The 21,194-nt window shown below is 49.8% G+C and overlaps 1 protein-coding gene across 1 annotated transcript in view; it reads right to left on the bottom strand.

Annotated features, from left to right (window-relative positions):
• Positions 1-16,228, bottom strand: part of LOC109372334 (ATP-dependent 6-phosphofructokinase, platelet type-like) — an 84,303-nt gene extending 68,075 nt beyond the window's left edge. The window contains exons 1-2 of the mRNA XM_019625425.1: positions 16,020-16,228; positions 4,358-4,431 (exon numbers count right to left, since the gene is read on the bottom strand). Of these exons, the coding sequence (XP_019480970.1) occupies positions 4,358-4,431; positions 16,020-16,134 (189 nt within the window). The 5' untranslated portion in view covers positions 16,135-16,228. The remainder of the gene's footprint in view (positions 1-4,357; positions 4,432-16,019) is intronic.
• Positions 16,229-21,194: the final 4,966 nt, after the last annotated feature.

Raw genomic sequence — 21,194 nt, 5'->3', positions numbered from 1 at the left:
TGGACTGACACGTGCAAAAAAATGAAAATGGACCACCTACTTACACCATGTACAAGAACAAATTCAAAATGGATTAAAGACTTAAATGTAAGACCTGAAACCATAAAAACTCCTAGAAGAAAATTCAGGCAGTAAACACTCTGACATTGCTCTTAGTAATATTTCTTTGGATATGTCTCCTTGGGCAAGGGAAACACAGATAAAAATAAAGAAATGGGACTACATCACACTAAAAAGTTTTTGCAAAGCAAAAACAATAAAACAGGACCGGCTGAGTGGCATGTTGGTTGGGAGTTGGCTTGGGACACCAGCTTTGAGCAGCGGGGCCCCGGTTCAGATCCCACATGCGAGCCAATGATGCTGCGTCCTCTGCAGCTAGGATGGGGAATGTCAGCTTGACCTGGAGCTGGGCTGCCATGGGTCGCTGGTGACAGCGTAGGCAGCAGTTGGGCTGGCTGGAAGCTGGCATGCGCTTTTGTGAGCTGCCGTGAGCAGCCATGAGTGGCTGTCCAATGGCCGGCGAGCAACTGCCTCACCAGGGAAGAGTGCAGTGATGATACCAACATGGGCCAGTCGGGTGACGTCCTCCACAACTACACTGAAGAACAAAAAGGACAGCAACTTGTTTGTTCCCCTTCCCCGATTCTCCAATAAAATCTTTAAAAACAAACAAACAAACAAAAAGCAATAAAACAAAAAGACAACTAACTGAATGGCAGAAGATAGTCACCAATAATATATCCAACAAGAGGTTAATCTCCAAAATATATAAGGAATTCATATAACTGAACACTAAAATAAATCTGATTAAAAAATTGGCAGATGACCTAAATATACATTTCTCCCAAGAGGACAGACAGATGGCAAATAGACATATGTAAATATGCTCAACGTCACTAATTATCAGGGAAATGCAAATAAAAACCACAATGAGATATCATCTCACTCCTGTCAGAGTGGCTATCATCAATAAATCAACAAACAACAAGCATTGGTGAGGATGTGGAGAAAAGGTAACCCTTGTGCACTGTTGATAGGATTGCAGATTGGTACAGCCACTATGGAAAACAGTATGGAGGTACCTCAAAAAATTAAAAATAGACCTACCATATGACCCAGCAATTTCATTCCTGGGTATTTATCCAAAGAAATGCAAGGCACTAATTCGAAAAGACATATGCACCCTTATGTTCACTGCAGCATTATTTCCAATAGCCAAGACATGGATGCAACCTAGACGATTGGATAAAGAAGATGTGGTACATACCGGAGGTGCCAAAAAAATGTATACACATGACTTGTTTCATCTTTTGTTATCAGTATGTATTAAGTATTACAATTTTAATAGTTTTTTCCTTTCTTAAAATGTGTATACATTTTTGACACCCTCTGTACATACAGTGGAATATTACTTATCCATAAAAGAATGAAATCTTACCATTTGCGACAACATGGATGGACCTAAAGGGTATTATTCTAAGTGAAATAAGTCAGACTGAGATAGACAAATACCATATGTTCTCACTTATATGTGGAATCTAAAAAACAAAACAAAGAAAACAGAAACAGACTCATAGGTACAGAGAATAAATTAATGGTTGCCAAATTAGCAGGGGGCATGGTTGGGGGCTTGGTGAAAAAGGTGAAGGGATTAGGAAGTACAAATTGACAGTTATGAAAACAGTCAGGAGAATGTAAAGTATAGCATAGGGAATATGGTCAATAATATTGTAATAATTATGTATGTCAGGAGGGTACTAGAGTTATTGGGTCAATCACTTCATAAGGTAAATGATTGTCTAACCACTATGTTGCACACCAGAAACTAATATAATATTGTATGTCAACCGTAATTGCAAAAGTAAAAAAAAAATTAAAGAAAATCACATAACAAAACTCTTACATCTAAGTAGGACTTAATGTTGACCAGTCACTATATCAGTTTCAAAACCAGAGGTTGGACAGGCATGAAGCCACCAGCCCCACCCCCACTGCCAACAGATGATGGCCAGTCACAGCAAGTACAGATTTGTCCCTTGGTTTAATGCAGGGTGTCTTGACCTCAGCCCTGTTACATTCAGAGCCAGACAATTTCTTGTTGGGGGGCTGTCCTGTGCACTGTGGGAGTTGAGCAGCATCTCTGGCACCCACCCACTAGTAACTGCTCCCCCCCCCCCAATAATGGGACAATCCAAATGTCTCCAGACATGAATGTCCCTGGGGCTGAAACACGACCCTTTCACTGGTTTGATGTGGGATTAGAGCTCTCCTCCCAGCCTTCCCAGTGACAAGCAGTGACAGAGAACGTGAGCTGTCCATGAAGACCAGTCAGTTCCTTTAGCTACGAAATGACTGAAATGACTTCCTTCCCTTCTCTCCCCACACTGCAAAGTCATCGTGGACGCCAAGTGCGTCTGTGTAGTGAGGGACCTTCAGCCTGGTGAGGCTGCAGCCTCACGTGGGAGGGTACCAAGACCAGCACAGCCAGCAGCTAGCGAAACCCAGGGTTTCAGGGGGGAACCTGCCAGACACCAGAAGTCTACATGGATCTGTCTACAGCAAAGCTGAAAACGTTTATTCAATTATAACAGGAGAAGCTGACCTGAGGGGGCTCCAACCCCCAAGAGATTTGTAAAACTGCCTTCACATATCAGGAAATGGCATCAGGCCGGGTGTACTGTCCTCTCTCAAGTTCTAAGGCAGGATGCAACCAATCCCTTCCCCTTCCCCCAAATAAAATACAATAAAACAAAGAGGCAGAGGAAGCTGTGTGCATGCACGTGCTCTTCAGCAGTAGCAGGGAAAAGTCATCTGTATGCACACTGAATATCAAAGGGAGGGGAGGCAGAGGAAGGGTGAGGGCGGCCCGTGCCTAACATGCTCACTCCACCTCAGTGACGGCAGCCAGGATGGACTCCACAAGGGCAACTTGGCCCTAAAAACATCTGAAGTGAAAATGACAGAACAGTGGTCTAGAAATGCTTTAATTGGCCTCATTGTGTTAACATGGCCCAAAGAAGATAGGTACAACCCCAAACCCACAGAACCACAGTTTAAAAAAGCAACCAAAGCATCTGAGGAAACGTCTTTGCAAAAAAACAATAAACAAGTGGTTATTTGGACCAATGAGCAAAGACCATGAGCCACCTCGTCACAAAAGAAGAAAATGACTCTAGTAAATAACCCGGGAACCCATGCCAGCTCTGGGAGTTGAGAGGAGGGCCACACCCCCAGAACCACGAATGTGGCTGGCACCACTTCTGGGCACAGTGTGGGCGTGGGGATGGGGCGGGCTGGAACAGAAATCACTTTGGTGAGACACATCAAGGCCATTGTAAGGGCCATCCCTTCTAACTCAGTGCCACATCCTGGGGTCCCCAGAATGACACAAAGCATAGAATAACCTCACATGTTAGTATGGATCTTCTGTGTTAGGGTAGTTGAGAAATGGGCAGTGACCTAAATAATCCAGTGGTGTGGGAATGGAGTGAACCAGTACATAAACGGTCAGCTAAAGGATGAGACATAAATTTGATGGAATGTTACACAGATACTTAAAGCAATAGTTGTGGAATGTATGTACCACATAGAAAAATCATCACTGCAACGGTAGGTAGAAACATACTCTAAATACTGGGAGGAATCCCAGTGAAACATAGTGACCTTGAAGGAATTAGGCCATTTAAAAAATATTCTCTTCCTCCCATTTTTAAAGCTTTATTATGTATATACATTTAAAACTAAATATGTTTTTTTTTTCTTAGTAGTGTTGTAGTCCAAACTACACTGGTGCCTCCCCCCCAGACACTGCTCACTTCTAAGTTGCCAGGACCTCAAAAGCAGGAGATAATGGGCCATGGCTGCTGTTGGATTTCAGACTTTTCATTTTGACGTAAACAGATAAACAGGTACTAGGGAGGTGGTCTGGGCTTTACACTAATGGTGCAAAGCTCAAAGTGATCGCTTTTCCCCACTTATTCCAATGTTTAGTCAAAATCAGCCCCATTTTTAACGACTATATTGCCTCTACAAGGAAGGAGAGCCAAAACACAAGCGGTTTGAGATCACTGATCCTACCAGATCAGTAGTTGATATCAGAACGGCATTTTGTGCCCTGTCTCATGTCCTTCCTCCCCTCGCTCCCTTGACACGGATCACCCACATGTGCATCTGGGCCAGGGAGCACACCCTTCCAGGTAAGCTGCCCCTGGGAGGCTCTCCTGGGACCAGGGCTCCCTGCTGGCCACCTGAGCGTGCTGTCACCGCCCACCCCGGCTGCGGTCAGCAGAGCCCTATGCAGGCAGGTGTGAGAGCTCCAGGCGAGTCAGAGGGAGCAGGACCACCAGGCAGCACTGACCTCATAGATGAAGTACACCTTGGCCCCCACGTAGATCCCCATGCGCACGACAGCTCGGACCGCGGCGTTCATACCTGCGAGGGGACAGGACAGCAGTTAGTGACGAGCCGGGCAAGTAACTGACTGTGACCACGGGGAATGGTCACCTCAGGAGGTTCCCAGATGAGCAGCACTGGGGAGGGGCCTAGGCAACGCTGAACTCAGAACACCTCTGCTCACTGGTTCGGGACACGCACAGGCCACCTTGATTCTGGACGAATTTGCAACAACTTTGTCCAGTGGCAACACTACAGAGGCCAGGCGCCTATGTGCAGTTAGTCAAATTCAAAGAAAATGATGCTGACAAGGACCACGGGTCTGTGATGTGAGGAGGAGATGAAAATTAATTCCACCACCAGCTACCCGTGTGAAAAAAAAAAACTGTCAATGGCCTTATATAGAAAGTCATTGATGCAATTTCGTGAAAAGTGAATTAAACCTACATGCTATAAATAACACCTGACCAAGGTAAAGCTAGGCCACTCCCACACTTTCTCAGAGGACCTATGGGAAATTAAAGCCCTTTGTGTGACATATTGAGCCCTCACACTCCGTCTTGCTTCCCGCTGAAGCCATCACACGTGGCACCCTTGTCTAGAGCCAAGTGAACAGTCTAGATTTCATATCTGCTAAATCCTGTATCATTGTCTTAACTGACAGGCTAAGACCACGGGGAGAGAAGTGACAAGGAATGAGGGCCGTTCCTTTCAGAGATGACATGTCCTGTGCCTCCGCAGTGGCAGCAAGGCTTATTCCAGCCAAGCCACCCCTGGACAGCCACCGGTTCCAATATGCCTCCTTCTAAAAACTTAAATTTTGGAACCACAAGTCAGGACTAAGCATGTTGGAGAATGTGGACCATCACATAAGGGATACTTCTGGTGAATAAAAAAACACATGAAAGGTTCAGTGGCCCTGATCGACACTCACCGGACACAGACACTGATGTTGTATATACTTATATGCAAACCTGCTCAGAAGACGGTCAACATTGTCCAAACTATGTTGAGCCAGGTCTGAAATGCTAGAATAAGACTGTTGCCTCCACAAGGTGACAATTTTTTAAAGGCTACAATATTTATGTAGCTGGAAAATCTTGGGTATATCTTGGAAATAAATCAATATTTAATGTCTGTCTAATATCTACATTGATGTGGCTATATTTACATATATATTCGGTAGTCTTATTACTTCATGTCAAACCTAGTTTATTACACAGAGTTTGAACAACCTACTAATTCATCAGTGGCCGTCTCTCGTCCATCCAGGTCAAACTTAGCATTTTAAGCCACAATCACTTTTTTAACCTTCATCTTTTTCTCCTCCTCCCATATATCTCTTACTGCTTCTCAGCCCCTCGAGCCATGTATCATTAGTGCCCTTGACAGCTCCTGCCCATAAAGCTGACATTTTCTCCTGGCACTGTCTCCCCCACCCCGGACCCCGCCACCTCTTTCTAACACCAGCTTCACTATGGCCAGAATAAGTAACACAGCTGTTTCTCTTTCGTTTGTTATACAAGTAACTTGTAAGTACATTCTTTTGGTTAAAAAATATTACAGAATCTAGAAAAGGCACAACAATGGAGACAGTGAAAAGATCAGTGGTTGTCAGGGGTTGAGGGGAGGGATGAACAGGGGGGCACAGAGCATTTTCAGGGCAGTGAAACTACTCTGTGTGACACTAGAATGGTGGGCACGTGTCATTACACATTTGTCCACAACCATAGAATAGACAACACCAAGAGTGACCCTAATGTAAGCACGGATGATGTGTCACTGTAGACTCATGGATTGTAACAAATGTGCCATCTGGTGGGGTGCTGACGATGTGGGAGGCTGCGCATGTGAGGACGGCAGGCGGGGGCAGACTGTATGGGAAATCCCTGTACCTTCCCTTCAGTTTTGCTGTGAATCTCACGCTGCTCTAAAAAATAAGGTCTTAAAACAATGACAGACCAGGTAGAAAATGAGTGTCCTGCCCCCTTACCTGCCCTTTGGGACACAGCACACAAGTCCCATAGAAAACTGGCCATGACACTGTAGTGCTGTCACTGTGCAGTTTGTACTTTCACGTTTTTTTAGACGTTTTCTGTGTCACCTTTGATGTGCTTTCTCTAAAACATGAACGTGCCCATGTCCCTCCCTCAAGTCCCCGGGGCCCTGGCATGTCAAACCAGACTCCTGGGATGCGGGAGAGGACAGGAACGCTCCCATCACAGTCTCTTCCTACCTGCTGGGCCCACCTGGATGCTCGTCCTTGAACCTCATGCTCTGTCGCACTGCAAGACCCACAGCACCCCCAGGGCCGTCCCGAGTCCCAGCATCAGGGCCTCCTGATGCCCTCTCTGTACCCTAGGGAGGCTTCCTGGCCCGCCCCTCATGCTCACACCTGGGCGGGTTTATTGCATCCACGTGCTGACACCCACATCTCCTCCTGCCTGCGGTCAGGTGTGCATGGAGCCTCCTCGACACTCAGACCTTAACTGGTAAATGAGCTCCTCACAGTCCTGCCAGCAGGCTCTGCGAGTCCAGGACTTTGGCAACGCCACTGCAATTGGTAAGTTAGCCAGCAAACACTGAACCACACCAATGCCTTATCATGGGAGAGTCACACGGCTAACACCCCATTTCCCTCCTTCCTGAGGCCCCCATTCCCAGGGGCCCTTCATAAAGGCATGATAAAAGGAGACAAACTGGGGTGGGGGGGTTAGAAGTGGATAAGAAATGGCAGGACTGACACTGTGACAAGCGGGACACGATACAGACGTGACCCCAGGAGATCCCTGTGGAATAAAATCCTGCCCCAGAAGTTCTGCACATACCTTCACACCAGCCCGTCACCCTCAATTCCACCCTGACTTCCGGGGTGAACCTGTACTCACCTGGGAAATGGTCTGTCACCCCTCAGCCTGCAGTGGCCGCAGGTAAGGGCTCCGGGGCCCCCAGGTTTCCCAGGCAGGGGAGGACCCTGAGCAGTGCCTCTCCGCCCTGCCCCTGCTTCTGAGAGCCAGGCCCAGCCACACAGGCTGTATTCGCTTGCCAGTTTGTGTAATTTAGTGAAACCAGCTGGCCTTTCCCCCAGCTGGGAGCTAGCAGCCTCCTGATGGGGCCGGGACGGGGTGTCCATGCTCACAGAACAGCACTGGTTAACTTAGGTCAGTGCCTCAGCCACTGGGGACATGGGGACGTTGGGCACTGAGTGGATAAACTGACAGCCAAGGGAGCCAAGTTAATAAACGATGAAGCTGGAGTGTAAGCTGGCCTTGGTTTTATTTTATCTCAAAAGACGTCCTAATTCACTCTGGCACAATGGCTGCACCTTAGAATCACTAAAGGGGGCTTTAAGAAAAAAATGCCTGTTGGGCCCCCATTCCTGTCTGGTTGTGTGGGGTGGGGCCTGCTCCCTTAGCCATTTCTCCTTTTAGATTTGGTGCACAGCAGGGACCAAAACTGATACCTGGGAGCCTGGAGGGCAAACACCAAGGAACACAGAGAAAGCCAGTTTTTGCCAATGGCCTCTTACACACATGGCCAGGACAAAGGCATGGGTCCCTGGTACTGGGGTCTGACAGTCTCCTGGGTGGGCACTGCCAGTTTTAGTGTGTTGCTGAGCACTGTCCTGAGGTTCAGCTGCCATCCATACGGAATACAGGCTGTTTGGGGGCCTTTCACTCTGCATTCAAACTGCTGTTTTTAGTAACACCTCAGGCACAGGCAAGTCCATTCGTTTTGCCTTCGTTTTGATGTTGGAAGCCAGACCTAGGAACTAAAACAACTTTCATAATTAGTTCCATGAAAATGTAACCCTGCTCCCAAGTCCAAATCTTAATATTTTGAAAATAATCTCTTTATCATTTGCAAAAATGTAAACCCCGGTCCTCAGGGGATATATAGTCTTGTGATGGGAACTAAAAATAAATAAACCTTGAGAAAACTAGGGAGGAGCTAAGTGGGAAGTGTGTGGTAATTACTCTAGATATGAGAGAAAGAGTAGATTGTTAAATTGTTTCCTTGACGTTTCATAGTAAAGGCTTCTTCTTGAACCATCACGCAGGTAAGTCAGTCACTAAGATCATCTCTTCCTTGAGGTCAGGGAGTGAGGTGGACCTCCAGTTTCCAAATGCCTCCTGGGATTCTGATCTGATACAATTTAAACTTCGAGTAATTTGTAAGAAACAAGAAATATGTTGATTGTATTATAATAAAATAATCAGGGTTAATCCTTTCATTTCCTGTGTAAGCTGAGGAGTATGACAAACCTCCCTACTGAACCTTTGAGCCATGTTCCCTGCATGTCTCGGTACTTGTAACCAGTGCTTTACGAATTTCAACATTTAAACTTCATTTTGGAAAATGAAGTCAGGTGGCCCTTTTACTGGTCTCTCCCTGAGTTCACAGAGTTTCCATCTTTGTGCCAAAGCAAAGATGTGGAACATGGCAGAAAAACTTAAAACACACCCTAACTTGCTCTTGCTACTGAAGTTCTCTGTAAAGCTTCCCCTTTTGACAACTTAGGGATGGGCAGGAAAAAAGCATCCTACGGAGAACTGTGTCAGGATGCTGGCTTCTGTGAATGAAAGTTATCGAGTGGGAGCGTCCCCGCCCAGAGCACGGTATGAGTCACCGGGTCTTGTGCTCAAGTCAGTGGAAATCTTGAGATAAATCAGTAAGGGGTTTTTCATTCATCCATCCATCATCTCTCCTTCCTGCCTTCTCCCTCCCTCTCATCCATCCATGCACCATCCATGTGTCCATCCATCCCTCATCCACCCACTCACCATCCATCCATCCAACCAACCCACATGCATGGACTATCTTTTCCAGGCACTGTTGGCTATGTCATTGAGAAACCAGGGGACGGTGCTGGCCCTGCTGGGCTCATCCCAGCGGTTAGCAATAACATGATAAGCACGTGACAACCATGCGTGGCAGGTGCTGGGGGAGAACAAAACACAGAGCAGGGTGGGGGCTGGAGTGTGCTGCTGTGGAGAGGGGCTGCAACTGTCCTGTAGAAGCTAGCGCTGGCCTCCTGGAGATGCATTCACTGAGGGAGAAAGGAGGAAGGTGACAGAGGCCAGCCAAGTCGACATCTGGAAAAGCACACTCCAGGCCAGCCAAGGCCACAACGGGAGCATGCCTGCCACGCAGTGGGTCTCAGCCTCCATGGCAGACATGAGACCAGGGCCAGCAGCCCCTGCGTGTCATTCCAACTTCAACATAAACACTCAGTAAGACCCTCTAAAGAGCAGCGGCATGGTACTATCACCCCACTGTCACTGGACAGCCACTGGACACGATGAGGTGCCAAGTCAGAGACATACTGGATTTCAAAGGCTCAGTATCCAAAAAAAGATGGTGGACTACCTTACCACTCTTAAAATTGATGATGGATTGAAATATTGGACTGAATGAGATACACGTTTCAAGTTAATTTCACCTGTTTCTTCTACTTTTTATGTCTGTGTGGCGACAAGCTTAAAGTCATGTGTAGGATGGGGCTCCATGCACGGCCTCATTAAATAAATGAGAAAGTGGTGGCTATTCCATCCCAGGTGCCAATGTGGCCTGTCTCCTCTAGGTCACTGGGATAAGCACTGTGGTAAAAAATGCCCTTTGACCAACGTAACTGCCTTCACCCCGTTAGCTCCACACTCTGCCTTCCTTCCTGCTGCATAGATCAGCTCCTCTCAGAGGTCAGACCCCCCACTTACACAATGCATCCATCACCCCTCGGTCCTGCTAGGTGCCCACTCCACCCTCGACAGTCTCCCCCTACAGCCCAATCCTACTTCTCACAAAACCCTAAACTTGGCCTCTAGTCCCCTCTCCCTTCCCTCCATAAAACCGCCCTTATCAGAGTGCCTCCAGGTGGCTTCCAGGTCAGCATTACACAGGTAAAAGTCCTTACTGCCTGCCCCATGCAGAACCCTGCCCATCTGGCCCTGACCTCTTCCTCGTGGGCTCTGCAGACCCCCCCCTTCTGCCTTCCCAGGCTGCTTCCCATCGGCTCACTCCCACCCCCACCCCAGGGTCAGCTGGAGGGTCCCTGACACGGGCCGCCCTGAATGGAAGAGGGGCTGTTCCCCAGTGCACTTCCTTCTCCTGTTCATCTACCCCTAGGTCACTCCCTGAAAGGAGGGGCCCCATGGTGTGCCTTCACCAAGGAGGTCACCGTTAGTTTGTTGAACAGTTACATGGAAAGGGAAACGAAACCTGTCATGTTAAAGCAGAGCTGAAAAAACGAGGAGGAATGGCTGCACGGGTCACCCTGCAGCACCCTTTGTCCACCATCTTTTAAGCAAAGAAACTTCTGACCAGATCACTTATTTCCACCTTTCTGTAGAAAGGGTCCTAGGACACAATTCAGTCAAAATCTTTGTCAAGGTCGGAGAACCGTCACAGGAAACTGCTGGGAGTGTCTGAACTGCCTGGGTTTCAAAATGCCCAGGTGACCCAGGCCTCAAGCATGGTCCTCCGCCGACCAGACAGCCCGGCAGCTCTGGTAATTCCCAGGCCTCCCCTAGACCTTCAAAATCATTCTGCATCTCAGCGAGGCTCGTAGGAGGCTCAGGGCATCAAGGATGGACAGGAAGCTGTAAGCCCTCAGCAGCAGGGCCAGGAGGGGCCCAGGGCAGTGTCACACACATCCTCCCTGTCCTCCTGTGGGCTGAAGCCTTTCATGTAGGAGGGGAAAGGGAGGAGGGAAGGAGGGAGACAGGAGTCGAGTGATTCCACTTTCTTCACTTTGCAAATGAAAAATCCTCGGCCCCATCCCACGCCCTGGGAAAGAGGGCCCTGTGAATAAGGCTTGGTGCTCAGGGTGCTGGTCCCTAGGGGCAATGCCACCTTTTCCCTCCTGATACTTGCAGTGGCTTTAATCTCCACTGAGTTAAGTAGACGGTGGGGAAGACAGTGGGGTACAGGGCTGGTGGCAGACACTTGGGAAAATACAGCACCCTAGGAAGTCCATTAAAAAGAGTAACTGGAAGCATGACTCAAACCACTTTCTTAACAGATGGCCATCTGTTTTGTATCCAAAGATAGCTTTTCACCACAAGTACAATCATACTGGATGGACGATTTTGTGTTTCCGTGTCTGCCATTAGCACAGTGCTACCCTTGCCTCACGTTTCTAGTCGTAATTGCTTTTGACAGCCCACCAGATGGGTACAGCTTATTCAAATGGCCCCATTTCTCCCTGAGAAGAGGTTTCAGGTCGATATCAAAGCTCCTAGTTTCCTGTCACCAATGGGAAAAACATGCTTTCTTTGAAAGATGACAGGATGTCTGGCTTCCAAGGGCCATCTGAGTAGCTCACATAATGTCTTCATTTGTAGACAGCTATGCAACTGCACAGACTTCCCGCGGCACACTTGGGGTTAACACTATCATTCTAACACACTGCCTTCTACAGCCAACAATCTTTGCTAAATTATTACATTGTAAATGGAGAAGATCCCATGACAGAATGTGTATGTGTAGAGTTCCAGGATGGTAAGGAGCCCGGAGTTGTGTGAGGTGAGGTGCCCACTGTTCCCAGTTGCCCTTTGCATCTAACTGGGCTCTAAAGCCAGCAGAGCTTTGGGTGGGCACAAAAGGAGCCAACCCAAGCAGGGCCCCAAGGTGGAGTTCAAGAAAGACAGGTTCAGCGAAAGACCTACCTGGCACCTGGGCCCCGTCCAGAGCCTCCCATTGCTGACTAGGGTTTCAAAGTTCTAACCTCCAGACGGTCATGGTTCCCAGACATTGCTCTGTAGGTAAGAGTGCTTTGTTTTGGATCAGCGGAGGTTTCATGCATCCACACAACTTCATGAGAAAAGAAGACAGCTACAATAGAACTCCCAGTGGAAGGAAGTACTCGCACTCGCACTCCTTGACGAGATGCCTGGATGGAGAGTCACCAAACAGCTGAGTGCCTGCAAGGGCCACATGCTGTGCTGGGCGCCAGAGCTGCACCGGGGAATGACACTTGTGTCCCGGGCCCCCATTCCCACTGCAGCCTGACCACTTAGCAGAACTCAGCTCAGAGCTGAGATGCACCAGGCACAGGAGGTTAATCTCAAAGCTCCCATGCTCATGTGTCAAATGAGGATGAGTTAATACCTGAATCTCCCACATCGCACTGGTCCCTAAATGTTAGTCATCCTTCCTATTCATGGAGAGACAACACAGGCTCGTTTCAATGAACTCTCTGGAAAGGTTGTATTTGGGTTTACTTTGTCCTGGGCAGAAAAGAGCTCAGCTGTCACATCAGTGTGCCCTGAGCATCCCCTGTTGCTCAGCACTGCCAGCTGTACCAGGCCTCCTAAAGCCCACAGTCACCGTCTAAGGCGATGAGTCATTTTTGGTGAGGACACAGTCTGGCTGGAGGGCAGGCACTTAGTCACGGTTAAGTCTGTCTGGCAACATGAAACCTATTTTAGCTTATAGTGAAAATCAGTTTAAATTTGCAGATTCCTTCTGCGATAACAGAAGAAAACCAAAGAATGAGAAAATGAATTAGCCTTAGAAATACTCTTCCTTAATGGGTGTGGCTAGGGAAGTCAGGAATATAGATAGGGGATTTTTTTAAAAATAAATACACAATATCAATTCCATTGGGGGAAAAAGCATTTCATCATTTTGGAATCAAGTGTTACATAGCTTTAGTCACTATCGCTTTATTGTAAAGTGCCTGTTAGCACTGTAAAAAGATGTTTTCTGTTTCAGGAACAAAGCTGCCAAAAAGTCATCTGTATAATTCTGAGCAAGTCAGGTTTTGGCCATCTTGGAGCCATAACTAGGCTTTATGACTTCACCTGAGAGGGGACCCGTAAGAGCATGACCAACTGGAAAGTACTTGAATTGAGAGAACATAAAACGGCTTAAATCCTGCCGCTGCCACTGAGCTGCATAACCTTAGCTAAGGCACTTATCTCGCTGTGGGTCTTTCTCCCCACCTCCAAAATGAAGATGCACATGTCTTGGAACCATGTGATTAAGCCTGAATGTGAGACCTATGAAACTCCTAGCACATAAAATGTGCTGATACACAGCAGCCATGGTCACCTTGACATGACACTTTACCATAATTGCACATCTGATTAGAAAAATACCAGGAAATGCAGACGTGGGCATGCTCACCTTCTTCTATAGCTGGGAGCAAAATTCTTCTGGGGGAAACCCAACATTGATGTATTAGAATCCAGATAAAGTGGTGAAAGAATGGTGGGCAACAGACAACATCTCTGGGAATGACCTACTCTAAGGGTCTGTGTCTGCCAAGGCCAGAGCCTCTGAGCACATCTCAGGATGGGCGTTCTGGAGAGAAGTGCATCCAAACGCTCAGACATCACATCAAAACAGGAGGCCTGGCACTTTGCACCAAGTCCAAGAAAAAACCGTCAACAGCCTCAGCTCTGCCTGAGGGAAAATGCCCAGACAACCGGCTGGGGTGGGTTGCCAGGAATGTAGGACAGCCCAGATGTGCCAGTTGAGAGCAAGGCCATCAAATGTGATGTTACCCACTGAAGCAAGAACTGCATCTCCCATTAACCTGACAGGACACCAACCCAGCAACCTTCTCCTAGATTTTTGGTTCTCAGAGTATATCCTTCTCCACTGAGAAGAGCTGTGGACTTAGTGAACTCTTAGAACTGCTCACAGGTGGCAAAGCCAGGATAAGAACCAGTGAACGTGCTGATTCTGTCTGTTGCACCATCATCTGAGTGCCTGTGCACCAAGTACAGGTAGCTGGGCAAACTTAGGGACAAGCATTCAAAAGAATGACCCCCCCCCAATAAATATATATATGTATTTTTTTTATTTTTTGACATTTTTCTACAGACATTATACCTTAATTGTAAAATAACCTGAAACTCTGACCTCGAAGCCTGGAGACTTAAGACCAGTTCCTCTCCCTGTGCCAATGATTTATATTCTCTTTGGAGGCGCAGGATGCGATTCACTTAAGATGCTTCCTCATTTGTACCAACATCTCCAGACACACATGCTTTTCAAGCCTTTGACAGGAGAGCCACTGTAGCCCCATGACCCCACGCGACCCCACCAAGCATGTCTTCCAGTGTTTATTTAAGGAAACTGGGCAATGTCATCTATTTCATTCTGCCATTTCCCCAACCCCAGCCTCTGCTATATCAACGTTTTCTTTCTCTGGAATGTTTGTACCTGGGATCACTTTACTAGAAATACCAAATCAGAATAGTCCTGCTTCCCTCTGTAGCAAAGGCGGGCCTGTGGGGCCCGGGCGGTGGCTGGCGCGGCGATAGCTGCCTTCAATAGGTCGCGGAGGGTCTCTCCGGTAACCTACGCTCTGGGGACCCATGCTCTGGGCACGCCACGCACTAGGTGCCCAGGAATGAGGGCGCACAGGCAGCGACGGACCCGGCATCACGTAGGCGCGCGCCACAGGCGGCAACAGCGCCCCAGCCTGCCGCACCCGCGCCAGCCCCGCCCCGCTCAAGGGCAAAGGGAAGGTCACCGGCTGGGTGGACTCAAGCGAGTGCGCCAGGCCCATCACCCGAACATCCCTCCGCCGGGTGTGGCCTGGAAACAGGTAAAAATGAGGCATCAGAACCTCTGAACTCATGGGGGGGGGCAGAGGGGAAAATAAAAACCAAACGCCAGCTCCGGGACGCGTCTCCAGCCAGCTTGACCCTTAAGTCTCCAAGGACGTATTTGCCTGGGAAACCTACATCCACTTTCTAGCAGTTGGCTCGCACCACCCAGAGATTTGCCTGGATCCGAAAACCAACAGTCTGGGAACCCCTGCGCCCCCAACTGCACCCAGCCTGTCGGGCGTGGCCGTGTCACCCCTGCCCCCATTAAATTGAGATATTCTCTTGGTGCGTCCGCGGTCCCCGGGTTCGCGTCCAGATCTCCCCCGGAAATCCGCCTCCACGTTGGGGGTGGGGAGCATGGAGTCCGCGACCGGTGCTGCTGACGTCCCGGTGTCCACGCTTCCTGGTCCTTCCCTTCCAGAGAGGCTGGCGGGGAGGCCTAGTGACCCATTTTAGTTTTCGGTTTGGTCATGAGCCTTAAGGGGACAGGAGATTAGGGCGGTGGAAAGCCTTTTTAAAAAAATTTCCCAGCGGAAAGGAGAGGCTGTGGCGGGCGCCCGGGAACAGTGGCCGGAGACCCCCGCGCCCCAAGCAGCGTCCCGCCATCAGCAGCAAGGACCTTGCCAGCGCTGCGTGGGGGACACGAGTCCTACCACGTTGGGCGGGAGAGGGGGCGTGGCATCGGAGGTGGCTTCGCTGTAACCCAGCTTCTGAGGGGCGTCTGACCCCTTCCTAGAACTCGGATGAGGGCGTTCCAGGCGACCCCATCTCAAGCCTCAATTTAAAAAATAAACGTGGAGGTGGAAAACTGATCTTTCGGATAAGGATTCTGCGGCCATATCCTTCCCTCCCCCGCCTCCGCAGTGAGTCGGAGGGTAGTACGGCCCGCTCCGCCCCCGGAAGGTACCCCTGCGGTTCCTGGGCGCCGAGCTGCTCCCACACACTTCTCTTTTACCTGGTACTCCCATCGCTTGCCTCGGGCCCCCATTCCTTCTCCCTGGCTCCCCCATCCCTTCTGGTCGGTACTCCCCTCCGCCCCAGCCCGGGGAGGCGGTCGCGCACCTTGGGCATCCCCGCCGCTGGTCAGCACGCCGATGGCTTTGCCGGCCCCGGAGAGTTGTTCGAGGAACTTTCGGAAGGAGCCCCTGGGGGTCGAGGGGATACGGTCTTGGTCCATGGCGAGCAGGCCGGAGACCGCTCTGGGCTGGGCGCTAGGCAGCCAGTGAACCCCTCCTGCGCCTCCGCAGCTCTGAACCGCTCGCCCCGCCTGCTCAGGGCGCGCCAATTGGCGGCCAGGGGCGGGCGCGCAAGACCTGGGTTGCGGGCGGGGCGCCGCGGGCTGGGGAGCGTCACTTGGTGGGGCGCGCGGCTGATTGGCCGCATCGCAGGTGCAGGAGCATCGCGTATGGGAAAAGCAGCGGGGGGCGCATTACGAGGGGGGAGCACCGCGGGGTCAAGGAAACACTGTAGGTGGGAGGAGCATCGTAGATGGGGGAGAGCATCACCCGGAGGGCGGGAATCGCTGCAGGTGGGTGAGGAGCACCGCATTCCAGCGGCAGGAGGGGACGCCAGGCCCCCGGCGGTTGGGACACCGAACCACAGCAGTAGCGCGCACCCAGCTTCCAGCGGGATTCCTCCCCGGGTGGCGCTCGGAGCTGCGGGCGCCCCAACGGTTCCTCCCGCCGCCCCAGGTTTCCCTTTAGCCCCGAGGCCCTGAGGAAGGACTCGAAGCGGGTGCTGGAGTTAATAGGCAAACGTGGGCGTCGCTGCTGGCGACGTTGAAGCCCAGTCTCCTGTCCCCGCCCTCACGGGGACAGGAGAAGAAACGTGACCTTAGAGGAGACTCTAGCGACATCCTGCGCCCAGCCTGGGCGCCAAGCATGGGATGGGGTTGAGAAAGGCAGGAAAGGCTGGTGGGGGAGATAAGACCCAAGTTCTTACCTAAGGAAGCCTAGCTCCTGCGGCGTCCTACTGGGAGGTGCAGACAGAAAGCACATGCAGTGTGGGGGTAATTGACGAACACGCTAACTCTTTACAGAGCTTAACCTCCTGCCAGTTACCTGCTGCAGATACGCAGATGGATTCCCTCGGCGTGGTCTCAGGAGGCACTGTGCTGGGGGTGCAGTTACCCCCAAAAAGAGTTTCATAAGCGGCCCCATCCATCCGCACTTCACTGTAGGGATGGTACAGCACCCAGGCCTACTACATGCGCAAGAAACGTTTGAGTAGATAGATACAAAGGGGTAAAGAGCCTAAGAAAGGCTTCTTCTGTCAACCCAGAGAAGCCTGTGATAACAACACAAACAAGCTCTTCGCTGTAGGGCCACCCAGACGGAAGGTGGGGCGCACAGGTGGGTTGGATGCTCGGGCATGCACGCTCTGCCTCATCCTCCCGTTCATCTCTGAGCATCCCAATTTATTGTAAAAGACCAAAAAGTGCCTACTGTGGACAAGGCTGGAGGTCTGATTTCTGCTGTTAGCAGAATCCCCATGATCATCCCAGTCACCTGGCCCGCTTTTCCTGGCCCACCAGAAGTCCAGCTTCTGGGAGTGCTGCCAGGGAATAGGTATTTTTAACCAGCTTCCAGCTGTCCTGATGAGTGCAAAGCCTGAGAGCAACTGCCCCAGCAGGGCCTGCGGTGCTGGAAAGGACACTGGACGTTGTGACCACGGCAGGCAGGTGGCCTGCTCTCTCCCAGGACAGGAGAGAAGCCAAGCTCTGTGCACCTCTGCCCAGAGGTGTCTGGCTCCGCCAGCCCAGGCTTTGTGAGCTAGACTCACCCATCCCTTTCTGGAACATCCTACACTTTGAAAAGTTGGTGCACACTGAATTTTATCTTAGCTCAAAGCCCTTTATCTTCTTATAAAATTGATGTTTTTATAAATCAGAGCATTGGTCATTTCTCATCAAATTATCTGTAATTTAGAAAATGATAGATGCAAGCTGAGTCCAAACTCGGCAATGGGTTATGTAAATTATGATAAAAATATACACAGTTTTCAATTACTGTTATGGCTATGAAGGTAAATATCTATGTTCAGAAAATATTAATAAGAAGCAAGGTTAGAAATCACGTGGGCCTGTGTGAGCACATGTGTGCGAGTGTGCATATATATGTAAATAAATCGAGACATTTTATTTCTTTTGTTTATTACAGGTAATGTCTTTTCCTCCAATGAACTAGTATTGTTTGGGAATGAAAATATCACAGTTAAATAAAAACAATAAATAATAGAGTTGTCAGACCACCAAGGCTAAGTCTGGTTTGCAAAAGTTTAAAAAACAATGTTCTTGGGCCGGCCGAGTGGCGCAATGGTTAAGAACTGGCTTGAGACGCCAGAGGGCCCCAGTTCGGATCCCACATGTGAGGGCCAGTGACACTGCCCTCCACAGCTAAGATGCTGAACAACAGCTCAACCTGGAGCTAGGCTGCCATGAGTCGCCAGCGACGCCATGGGCTGCAGTCCCTGTGGCAGTGGGTTGCCATGGGCTACCGTATGTAGCCAGCAGCCAGTGTGAGCGGCCAGCAGCTGCAGTGAGCGGCCGTCCAGTAGCCGTTGACTTATCTGCCTCGACCCCGGGAAGAGCGCAATGATGGTCCCAACTTGGGCCGGTGGAGCAACGTCCTTCACAACTAGACTGAAGAACAAAAGGACAGCAACTTGTCTGTTCCCCTTCCCCCAATTCCCCAGCGCTGTTCCCATCCCCCAATTCCCCAATAAAAATCTTAAAAGAAAAATGTTCTTTTTGCAGAGTTGTGGTTCAGGTCCGAAGTGCAAAATCCGACAACCCAGCTAAGCTCATGAGCTCTGATCATGGCTCAGCTTCTCAGGGAATACTACGCAGAGATCTCAGCCAACACAGAAAGACAGGGCCATCTCTCTTTTTCTCCCGGGATATATGTGTTTCAATAGTTGAACTGGCCCTATCTTCTACAGTAACTCTGGCCTGAGAGAACTCTCTGACAGCAAAGGGCAGAACTACACACTCGAGTGACTGCTGGGCTTCCCTTAGGCAGGACCTGACAGGTGCCTTCTTGTTCTTTGCTGCCTCACAAATTCCCCTGACTTCTGCTGCTCAGGCCACCCCACACCTGTGTCACAGGGACAATTACTCCAGGGCTCAGGAGTTCAGGGTGTTAGGGTCTCCCAGGTGTGGGCAGGGGGTCTGGGGGCTTCTGTGCACACTCCTGTGCTGGGTGCTGGGGCAGGGGGCAGGGTTCATCCCCTGAGGACTGTTGGACGGAGGGCTGCAGTCCTTCACCCACAGGCTTTACCTCTGTCCTTTATCTTGGCATTTTCCCTAGCTTCCAACCAGGAGCCAACCTTGAGCTAATCTGCATCCCCAGCTACATACCCATCGTCCTTTTCCTCATGCCATTAAAACCCTTGAGTTGAGGCCCAGCAAGAGGGCAGGAAACAGACTGAAGAAGTATTGCTCTTAGCAAGGGAGACAGAATTAGTCTGCAGACAATGTGATTGCTCACTAGAAACACTAAGATGATTTGTTTCCCTGTGGGAGTTGTTGAGGATTCAGTCAGGCCAATATTCAACACTGTCAACAGCTGGAAGACGCAAGCTTCACAATGGCCCCAGTCCTGGGACTGTGGGTGGTCACAGGAAGGTCTGCTGGGAGGAGGGGGTACTGAGGCTCAGTTCTCCTGTGAAGAGGATCTGATGGATTCTGGCCCCCAACCATGGGCCTAAAACCCAGTCCCAGAGGCCAGGGAGGAAGAGGCCCCTTCTGTGTCATGGCCTCCCTTGACTCCTGCCCCTTTGGCTAAGCCACACTGCTTTCCCAGGCTCTGGCCAATGGAGCCGCACACAGAAACCTTTGTCCCCACTGGCCGCCTGGTTCTGGCGCGGGAGGCGCCCCTCTTCTCAGGCAACTTGGCTACTGGTCTTCACCTCCAAGCCAAGACATTGACCTCAGTAGAGGTTAAGAAACTTCCTTTTTTAAACCTATTCTCAGATTTTTTTAAAAATTCAGACAACCAAATAAAATAAATAAACGACACATCTGAAGGAGGGTGAATCAAGATTAGATGATGAGACCGAACATTCACATCTACGAACAGTCAGCATGGCTCCCCCATGAGGGTCAGCTTGTCTCTGAGCTTCCTGGCACCCAGACCAAAAAAAGGGGGGTTGGGCAAAGAAGAAAAGGCTGAGATTCTCAGTCAGGTCCCACTTTTTGGTGAGTGAGTTTTGTAGACTTTCTTCTTAACATCTAGTGATTTGGAATCATAGAAATAACACAGCAGGATCTCTTAGGAGGAGTGTGGGCTTTTCCAGGTGGGCAGAATAACAGGGAGACCACCTGTGGACCAAGGCCTGCTCAGTGTATATGGAGGGCAGTGCAAAGGGGTGGATTATCTTAAGGGAGTTTTCTGCCAAAGTGTTAAATGGGGAGAGGGAGGGAGGAAGGAAGGGGAGGGAGGGAAAGAGAGAGAGAGAGAGAGAGAGAGAGAGAGAGAGAGACTCAGGCTTTTGCCCTAAGGTCCTGGCCCACTGTCCAGAGCCCTTCCTAGACCATTTTGGTGAGGCAGTGGCTTTTTCTAGAACATGGCCCTCTCTGGCTGGTCTGGTTCTGTTGTTTACATCCATTTTAAAAATGAAGCTCTTATGATTGGAGCTTGTTTTCCCATCTCGTTATCTGTGTCTGGGTAACATTTCAGAAATGGCTTTGAATTTATTAGCAAATGGGTCCCTGTTTCATTCTGCAAAACATGCTTCTGGAATCCTCTCAGGAGGTGGCTAATTTCAGGTAATGTCGATGAATCCCTGACTCTCGTTCAGGTAAATTCTCTTCCCTGATTGCTCTTGTCCTCTGTGTCACTATACACACATGTAGATACACACACACATGCACAACAAAATAGGATATTAAACGAGCTTCATTTGTATTCCCAGCGTTCATGAGGCCAGGCAGTAGGAGCTCCGGCCCACATTCTTTTCTAATGAACACCAGGCTCCAGGCCACAGATCTGCTAGTGTCCCAGGATCTGGGACATTCTTTAAGGACTCCCAACTCGCTGGGTCCTGGGCCCTGGTCCCCTCCTTCTCACAAACTCCCTTGTTGTATAATTGATACAACATCTCCCTGCTAGCATTCCTGGGCCACCATGGGGTCTGCAAAGTTCTAATGCACTCTGGGAGGATGATGACCCTAAGTGTGGTACGGTGTTTGAGGGGTCATCCTAAGTCTCCTGGGGCTTAACGCCCAATTCCAGAAAT

This window comes from Hipposideros armiger, unplaced genomic scaffold (assembly GCF_001890085.2).
Source record: "Hipposideros armiger isolate ML-2016 unplaced genomic scaffold, ASM189008v1 scaffold_626, whole genome shotgun sequence".
Lineage (NCBI taxonomy): Eukaryota > Metazoa > Chordata > Mammalia > Chiroptera > Hipposideridae > Hipposideros > Hipposideros armiger.
The sequence above is the reverse complement of the archived record's forward strand: the minus strand, read 5'-3'. Positions and strand labels throughout refer to the sequence as shown.